At 48.4% G+C, this 9,678-nt stretch overlaps 2 protein-coding genes across 2 annotated transcripts; one reads left to right on the forward strand and one right to left on the reverse strand.

The window, feature by feature from the left end:
* Window positions 1-415: 415 nt before the first annotated feature.
* Window positions 416-876, reverse strand: LOC134934892 (histone H2A type 1-like). Its single transcript, XM_063930231.1, has one exon. The coding sequence runs from the start codon at window positions 874-876 to the stop codon at window positions 484-486; it is 393 nt and encodes a 130-aa protein (XP_063786301.1). The 3' UTR covers window positions 416-483.
* A 3,132-nt stretch (window positions 877-4,008) lies between these two features.
* LOC134934386 (histone H4) lies at window positions 4,009-4,320 on the forward strand. Its single transcript, XM_063929834.1, has one exon. It carries the CDS (start codon window positions 4,009-4,011, stop codon window positions 4,318-4,320), a length of 312 nt encoding a protein of 103 aa, XP_063785904.1.
* Window positions 4,321-9,678: the final 5,358 nt, after the last annotated feature.

Raw genomic sequence — 9,678 nt, forward strand, 5'->3', positions numbered from 1 at the left:
TTCCGCCTAGATTCCCTTGTACAACCTATTTTCTTCAGCAGGGATAAGAGGCTATTGTTCTCACTTTTCAATGGTCAAATCATTTTATTTAATGCAGCTGTTTTCATCCTAGCTTTGTTACGTCACACGGAGAGAGACTATGGTTTCTCCCTCTATATACTTTATACGGATCAGCTTCCCACTCCTATAAGCGGAAGGGGCCTCATTTGCAGCATGCAGTTATTGCAAAGGGAATATTCAGACTATCATTCGATTTCACCACAACAGACCAGGGCTCCTAAAGGGTAAGGGAGCGTTTATACCTTTAGCGGTTGTATGGACGGGATGTGGAGAGGAAAGCGCTGCTAGCCCGTCAGATATCGCTACGACACAAGCAATGGCAGTACACACAGCTCTCCTGGGAAGACGTGGGTGGCTCTGAAAAGAGCCTTTGTGTTGTGTGCCGGGTACATAGTTTCTGTGGTGGAAGCTGCCAGCCTCACATTACTTGCTCTTGGCCGGTTTGTGGCTCTCGGTCTTCTTGGGCAGCAGCACGGCCTGGATGTTGGGCAGAACGCCTCCCTGGGCGATGGTCACCCCACCGAGCAGCTTGTTGAGCTCTTCGTCGTTGCGCACAGCCAGCTGCAGGTGGCGGGGGATGATGCGGGTCTTCTTGTTGTCGCGGGCGGCGTTTCCGGCGAGCTCCAGGATCTCAGCCGTCAGGTACTCCAGCACCGCGGCCAGATAGACCGGGGCACCGGCTCCCACTCGCTCAGCATAGTTTCCTTTCCTCAGCAGACGGTGAACGCGACCGACTGGGAACTGGAGACCGGCCCTGGATGAGCGAGTCTTGGCCTTAGCCCGGGTCTTGCCGCCTTGTTTGCCTCTGCCGGACATGTTCAGTTCACAAAACAAAGAGTATCTTCCGACAACACACTGAGAGGAAATGTGAGCCTGTAATACCGCCCTCCACCTATATATACACTCAGAGAGGATCAACCGCGTGCTCTGTGATTGGTTTGCTTCCTAATGAACCAATGCTGCTCAAGTTTATCCACAGACCAATCCGCAATATGTAGTGAAGGGGGGGGGTGTTAGGTACCTCCCAGTGTCACGTGACACTTCTACCCTATAGCGTTACCAGAAGCGGTGAATCTTCGTTTGCATAAGCTGCCTATAAATACAGCAACCCCGGGCTTTGTACCGCACACATTTTCTGCATTGTGTAAAAGGACAAGTGGGTGGTAAAAATGCCTGATCCAGGAAAGTCTGCTCCAGCGCCCAAGAAAGGCTCAAAGAAAGCCGTAACCAAGACCCAGAAGAAGGATGGGAAGAAGCGTAGAAAGAGCAGGAAGGAGAGTTACGCCATTTACGTCTACAAGGTGCTGAAGCAGGTGCACCCTGACACCGGCATCTCCTAGTCATGGGCAAAGTGATTCACTGAACTGAGCTGAGACACATGACTCAGTTCAGTGAAGTGTCTGGAGTCAGTGTCTCGGCACATGAGTCATGACTCATCTGTAGTGGAATGTGTTGCAGAGACTGCACATGAATCAGTGAGTTGCCAGTGCTGGAGGATCAGTGCTGGACTCATGGAGTTATTCAGCTGCAGTGATTGTACAGTGTATCTGGGGGAGGCAGCTGCTTATGCCCTGATTGTTAATAATATGTTAACATAGATTTACTGTTATGTTGATATATTATTAATAACCACTTATTGCATACTAGTTATAGAATATGACATTACTTTTGGCTGAGGAGAGAAAGCTTAACAGCCATGAAACACATCATTCATTCTGTAACTAAACCAAATAAAAACGTTTTTTTTTTATCTTGCATACTTTGCTGATTAGATGATTTTAGGTGGCCTTGGATTTATTATATTATCCACTATCTAGCCTCCAGGGAGTTTGCCACCCACAATCACACTGAGCAGGATCAGTGAGCACTGAGCCGAGAGCCCTGTACCACAGGGGCTCCACCTCCTGCTGCATGAATCAGATTCATTCACTGAGTCACTGAGTCTACACAGTGTACAACTGTCTCACTCACTGGCAGACTCAGGATGAATCATGATTCATGACATGGATCAGGCACAGCAGCAGAGCACTCACTGACTGGTGAGTCGTGACTGCTCCCTCCCCCCTCCCACTGGGTGTCACCTGGTATAGCCTCTGGCCAATCACAGCTAAAGACAGCAGAACACACTGACTGAAGGACACAGGACACAGAGTTTCCTCCCTCTGTCTGAGAGAAGCTGCTGCTGCTGCTGTCTCGACTCATGAAACAGTGAGTGACTCGAATCATTCACACTTCCTGATGATTCCAGTCACTGTGTTGAGACAGAGAGTCAGTAGCCATCTCTATCCTCCAAGGCTATGGGCATCATGAACTCCTTTGTCAATGACATCTTTGAGCGCATTGCGGGGGAAGCTTCCCACCTGGCTCACTACAACAAGCGCTCCACCATCACCTCCCGGGAGATCCAGACCGCCGTACGCCTGCTGCTGCCGGGAGAGTTGGCCAAGCACGCCGTGTCCGAGGGCACCAAGGCCGTCACCAAGTACACCAGCGCCAAGTAATCTCCCCTTCCTCTCCCACACGAACACAAAGGCTCTTTTAAGAGCCACCCACCTCCTCGCTAATCGGGCTGTAACTGTTATTATTTGCGCTGTGTCCTGTCTCCCTGAATTTGACTGAATCACAGTAATCTAGGCTGTGTTGTAGTTTCTCCATTCCTTATACATGTGCATCTTGTTAGTCGGATGCTGGGGAACTCCCCTCTAGTGTGCGAGCTAGTACAGACCCCCCTGTTGATGATTACTGCGTGCACAGCGACATTCTCTCCGCTCTCATGTACTGTAAAACACGTTCCAGATGTAGATCAGGTTTCTACAGAACTCGTCAAAGCTACAGATGCCAGGGCTTCTAAAACGCAATAGAGCGCAGCAGAAACACTGCCCGTGTAGTTGCTGTGTGACTAGCACATTATTTTCTGTCTGGTTCAAGTGATACAAACTGGATTGTTACCTTGTTAATATCGCTACTATCTCAGGCAGGATGACTTATTAAGCAACTTATTCTTGATAAACAGGTGGTTAAAAGTCGGTCTTCGAGATACTATGATATCGTTGCAAAAGTAACAACGGGATGCAAACTGCGGTGCCCCTGCTTGTACCTAGTCCATTATGACCTCACAAAATAGGATTCCCGTTTAGGCGCACACGTACCAGTGATGCTCTTTGCTGTAAAAACCGCTTCAATGGTTATTTGAGGAGTAGTAGTGATCCGGGTCGCAATGTGGGTGAGCTCTAAGGTACGGTTCAGCTGACCCAGTTGACATACTATTATTATTTACACCTAATATACAATATTTTAAGACGGCGAGAGAACATAGCTGATACGCTGGCGCTCGCTAATTAGAGATCGAAGCGAACCGAGCCTGGGTGCCAGGAATACTTTTAGCTAGGGTCACCTCAGAAGCGGCATGCCATTGGGGGAGTGTTCCCCTACCGGGTTTTGAATTGTCCACTCCGGTTAACTTGTTTTGACCCGCCGAATTTAGCTCGGCTCTCATTGGGCCATTCCGATGCATCGCCCTCCTAGCCCAAGGCGCTGGTGTGGGTCCGACTTAATAGCGATAAACACTCTATATGTATTTGGAAAATATATTATTTATCATTTCAGGGAGAATGAAATGTCACTACTTTTCGTTAATTGGCTATAGGTGTAAGACCTTCTTTTACTATTTTACCCATACTCATTTTACTCTCGAAATGTGGGATCAAATGGATCCAATTATTTTTATTAAACATTTATATTAGATATCTGTTCACGGAAATGAATAGAGATGACGAAGAGAAAGCTGCCACTGTATTGCGGTGTGCTAAGTCAGAAAAGGCGGACTACCCAGGTCTCCGCCTCTCCGAGTTTTAGGTCCCCCATCAGGTCCGCTCTTCCTCTTAATAAAGGGCAGCTGTGAGGCGATCAGCTCATTCTTACTGATTGCAACTCGCAAGCTGTTTGAAGATGTCAGGAAGAGGCAAAGGTGGTAAGGGACTCGGGAAAGGAGGCGCTAAGCGCCACAGGAAGGTGCTGCGGGACAACATCCAGGGCATCACGAAGCCTGCCATTCGCCGTCTCGCTCGCAGAGGTGGCGTGAAGCGCATTTCTGGCCTCATCTACGAGGAGACCCGTGGGGTGCTGAAGGTCTTTCTAGAGAATGTGATCCGGGACGCCGTCACTTACACCGAGCACGCCAAGAGGAAGACTGTCACAGCTATGGATGTGGTCTATGCTCTCAAGCGCCAGGGCCGCACTCTGTATGGTTTTGGAGGTTAAGATCTGGCTCCTCTCTTTGGCTGATCTCCTTTCCCGAAACACGCTAACAAAAGGCCCTTTTAAGGGCCACCTAGAGTACTCCTGAAACGAGCTTTATGAACATGCTGCTTTTCAAGGGAAGCGTAATGTCACAGTCAGTTCCACAATATTAACGATAGAAATACACTTCTTTCCCATCTACAAAGTCTCGCTGGATATTCAAATAATAGACGCCAGAAGTTGCCATTTACAATGCATAGACCATATAGAGCTAGAATTTTAGTCAATCTGGAATGGAAAAAGGCAGCAGCATAATTGCCTCTGTCCATTTGGATGATGCCTCCTTGTGTCCGGGTGGAATCGGTTCGATATTATGTTATGAAAAATTCTGAAGGATGTAGGTGTAATATACCGTGCATAGCTTGCGCAGGAGGTGCTGTAGCGGGGTACTGACATACTGACAGAATACATGTCCTAAAATTCAAGCATAGTGTATTAAGGCACAGCTGTGAATGTTTCTCCAAGTGTAGTTTATATATAATCTGTTACAACGACCTCTTGAACAATTATTAAGTAGGCAAGCTTACTTGCCAACGACTCTGATACAGGGGAATAGAAACTGCACAGAACCATTTGTCTCTACTGGAGGTTCTCTTTCTGGTATAGCAATCTCCCTGTTATTGTGTAGCTAGTGTTCTCAGAAAGTGCAAACAAACATTAAAAGGATACTTGCTTTTCAGCAGCTACCCTGCAGACTGTTCACAGGGAATGGTGAGTGTTCGAGTACACAGGAAGGAAGCATGCCGCTATTGTGAGCGGCCTGAGGTAGGAAGCAGGACATCCAGGTATTATTTCTAGTGATGAGCACCGGAAATTTTTCGGGTTTTGGGTTCGGTTCCGCGGCCGTGTTTTGGGTTCGAACGCGTTTTGGCAAAACCTCACCAAATTTTTTTTGTCGGATTCGGGTGTGTTTTGGATTCAGGTGTTTTTTTTTAAAAACCCTAAAAAACAGCTTAAATCATAGAATTTGGGGGTCATTTTGATCCCAAAGTATTATTAACCTCAATAAGCATAATTTCCACTCATTTTCAGTCTATTCTGAACAAATCACACCTCACAATATTATTTTTAGTCCTAAAATTTGCACCGAGGTCGCTGGATGACTAAGCTCAGCGACCCAAGTGGCCGACACAAACACCTGGCCCATCTAGGAGTGGCACTGCAGTGTCACGCAGGATGGCCCTTCAAAAAACTACTCCCCAAACAGCACATGACGCAAAGAAGAAAAAAAAGAGGCGCAATGAGGTAGCTGTGTGACTAAGATAAGCGACCCTAGTGTCCGACACAAACACCTGGCCCATCTAGGAGTGGCACTGCAGTGTCACGCAGGATGGCCCTTCTAAAAAACACCCCCCAAACAGCACATGACGCAAAGAAAAAAAGAGGCGCAATGAGGTAGCTGTGTGACTAAGATAAGCGACCCAAGTGGCCGACACAAACACCTGGCCCATCTAGTAGTCGCACTGCAGTGTCACGCAGGATGGCCCTTCCAAAAAACACCCCCCAAACAGCACATGACGCAAAGAAAAAAAGAGGCGCAATGAGGTAGCTGTGTGACTAAGATAAGCGACCCAAATGGCCGACACAAACACCTGGCCCATCTAGGAGTGGCACTGCAGTGTCACGCAGGATGGCCCTTCCAAAAAACACCCCCAAACAGCACATGACGCAAAGAAAAAAAGAGGCGCAATGAGGTAGCTGTGTGACTAAGATAAGCGACCCAAGTGGCTGACACAAACACCTGGCCCATCTAGGAGTGGCACTGCAGTGTCACGCAGGATGGCCCTTCCAAAAAACACCCCCCAAACAGCACATGACGCAAAGAAGAAAAAAAGAGGCGCAATGAGGTAGCTGTGTGACTAAGATAAGCGACCCAAGTGGCCGACACAAACACCTGGCCCATCTAGGAGTGTCACTGCAGTGTCACGCAGGATGGCCCTTCCAAAAACTACTCCCCAAACAGCACATGACGCAAAGAAAAATGAAAGAAAAAAGAGGTGCAAGATGGAATTGTCCTTGGGCCCTCCCACCCACCCTTATGTTGTATAAACAGGACATGCACACTTTAACCAACCCATCATTTCAGTGACAGGGTCTGCCACACGACTGTGACTGAAATGACGGGTTGGTTTGGACCCCCACCAAAAAAGAAGCAATTAATCTCTCCTTGCACAAACTGGCTCTACAGAGTCAAGATGTCCGCCTCATCATCATCCTCCGATATATCACCGTGTACATCCCCCTCCTCACAGATTATCAATTCGTCCCCACTGGAATCCACCATCTCAGCTCCCTGTGTACTTTGTGGAGGCAATTGCTGCTGGTCAATGTCTCCACGGAGGAATTGATTATAATTCATTTTAATGAACATCATCTTCTCCACATTTTCTGGATGTAACCTCGTACGCCGAATGCTGACAAGGTGAGCGGCTGCACTAAACACTCTTTCGTAGTACACACTTGTGGGAGGGCAACTTAGGTAGAATAAAGCTAGTTTGTGCAAGGGCCTCCAAATTGCCTCTTTTTCCTGCCAGTATAAGTACGGACTGTCTGACGTGCCTAATTGGATGCGGTCACTCATATAATCCTCCACCATTCTTTCAATGGGGAGAGAATCATATGCACTGACAGTAGACGACATGTCCGTAATCGTTGTCAGGTCCTTCAGTCCGGACCAGATGTCAGCATCAGCAGTCGCTCCAGACTGCCCTGCATCACCGCCAGCGGGTGGGCTCGGAATTCTGAGCCTTTTCCTCGCACCCCCAGTTGCGGGAGAATGTGAAGGAGGAGATGTTGACAGGTCGCGTTCCGCTTGACTTGACAATTTTGTCACCAGCAGTTCTTTGAACCCCAGCAGACTTGTGTCTGCCGGAAAGAGAGATCCAAGGTAGGTTTCAAATCTAGGATCGAGCACGGTGGCCAAAATGTAGTGCTCTGATTTCAACAGATTGACCACCCGTGAATCCTTGTTAAGCGAATTAAGGGCTCCATCCACAAGTCCCACATGCCTAGCGGAATCGCTCTGTGTTAGCTCCTCCTTCAATGTCTCCAGCTTCTTCTGCAAAAGCCTGATGAGGGGAATGACCTGACTCAGGCTGGCAGTGTCTGAACTGACTTCACGTGTGGCAAGTTCAAAAGGTTGCAGAACCTTGCACAACGTTGACAGCATTCTCCACTGCGCTTGAGACAGGTGCATTCCACCTCCTATATCGTGCTCAGTTGTATAGGCTTGAATGGCCTTTTGCTGCTCCTCCAACCTCTGTAGCATATAGAGGGTTGAATTCCACCTCGTTACCACTTCTTGCTTCAGATGATGGCAGGGCAGGTTCAGGCGTTTTTGGTGGTGCTCCAGTCTTCTGTACGTGGTGCCTGTACGCAGAAAGTGTCCCGCAATTCTTCTGGCCACCGACAGCATCTCTTGCACGCCCCTCTCGTTTTTTAAATAATTCTTTACCACCAAATTCAAGGTATGTGCAAAACATGGGACGTGCTGGAATTTGCCCAGATTTAATGCACACACAATATTGCTGGCGTTGTCCGATGCCACAAATCCACAGGAGAGTCCAATTGGGGTAAGCCATTCTGCGATGATCTTCCTCAGTTGCCGTAAGAGGTTTTTAGCTGTGTGCGTATTCTGGAAAGCGGTGATACAAAGCGTAGCCTGCCTAGGAAAGAGTTGGCGTTTGCGAGATGCTGCTACTGGTACCGCCGCAGCTGTTCTTGCGGCGGGAGTCCATACATCTACCCAGTGGGCTGTCACAGTCATATAGTCCTGAGCCTGCCCTGCTCCACTTGTCCACATGTCCGTGGTTAAGTGGACATTGGGTACAACTGCATTTTTTAGGACACTGGTGAGTCTTTTTCTGAGGTCTGTGTACATTTTCGGTATCGCCTGCCTAGAGAAATGGAACCTAGATGGTATTTGGTACCGGGGACACAGTACCTCCAACAAGTCTCTAGTTGGCTCTGCAGTAATGATGGATACCGGAACCACGTTTCTCACCGCCCAGGATGCCAAGGCCTCAGTTATCCGCTTTGCAGCAGGATGACTGCTGTGATATTTCATCTTCCTCGCAAAGGACTGTTGGACAGTCAATTGCTTGGTGGAAGTAGTAAAAGTGGTCTTACGAGTACGACTTCCCCTCTGGGATGACCATCGACTCCCAGCAGCAACAACAGCAGCGCCAGCAGCAGTAGGCGTTACACGCAAGGATGCATCGGAGGAATCCCAGGCAGGAGAGGACTCGTCAGAATTGCCAGTGACATGGCCTGCAGGACTATTGGCATTCCTGGGGAAGGAGGAAATTGACACTGAGGGAGTTGGTGGGGTGGTTTGCGTGAGCTTGGTTACAAGAGGAAGGGATTTACTGGTCAGTGGACTGCTTCCGCTGTCGCCCAAAGTTTTTGAACTTGTCACTGACTTATGATGAATGCGCTGCAGGTGACGTATAAGGGAGGATGTTCCGAGGTGGTTAACGTCCTTACCCCTACTTATTACAGCTTGACAAAGGCAACACACGGCTTGACAAATGTTGTCCGCATTTCTGTTGAAATACTTCCACACCGAAGAGCTGATTTTTTTGGTATTTTCACCAGGCATGTCAATGGCCCTATTCCTCCCACGGACAACAGGTAACTCCCCGGGTGCCTGACTTAAACAATCCACCTCACCATCAGAATCCTCCTGGTCAATTTCCTCCCCAGCGCCAGCAACACCCATATCCTCCTCATCCTGGTGTACTTCAACACTGACATCTTCAATCTGACTATCAGGAACTGGACTGCGGGTGCTCCTTCCAGCACTTGCAGGGGGCGTGCAAATGGTGGAAGGCGCATGCTCTTCACGTCCAGTGTTGGGAAGGTCAGGCATCGCAAACGACACAATTGGACTCTCCTTGTGGATTTGTGATTTCGAAGAACGCACAGTTCTTTGCTGTGCTTTTGCCAGCTTGAGTCTTTTCATTTTTCTAGCGAGAGGCTGAGTGCTTCCATCCTCATGTGAAGCTGAACCACTAGCCATGAACATAGGCCAGGGCCTCAGCCGTTCCTTGCCACTCCGTGTGGTAAATGGCATATTGGCAAGTTTACGCTTCTCCTCCGACAATTTTATTTTAGATTTTTGAGTCCTTTTTTTACTGATATTTGGTGTTTTGTATTTTACATGCTCTGTACTATGACATTGGGCATCGGCCTTGGCAGACGACGTTGCTGGCATTTCATTGTCTCGGCCATGACTAGTGGCAGCAGCTTCAGCACGAGGTGGAAGTCGATCTTGATCTTTCCCTATTTTTGGAACCTCAACATTTTTGTTCTCCATAT

Source organism: Pseudophryne corroboree, chromosome 6 (assembly GCF_028390025.1).
Source record: "Pseudophryne corroboree isolate aPseCor3 chromosome 6, aPseCor3.hap2, whole genome shotgun sequence".
Classification (NCBI taxonomy): domain Eukaryota; kingdom Metazoa; phylum Chordata; class Amphibia; order Anura; family Myobatrachidae; genus Pseudophryne; species Pseudophryne corroboree.

Bases quoted from the DNA above. Each gene is read 5' to 3' on its own strand.
- LOC134934892 (XM_063930231.1), bottom strand. From the start codon at position 876: ATGTCCGGCAGAGGCAAACAAGGCGGCAAGACCCGGGCTAAGGCCAAG.
- LOC134934386 (XM_063929834.1), top strand. From the start codon at position 4,009: ATGTCAGGAAGAGGCAAAGGTGGTAAGGGACTCGGGAAAGGAGGCGCT.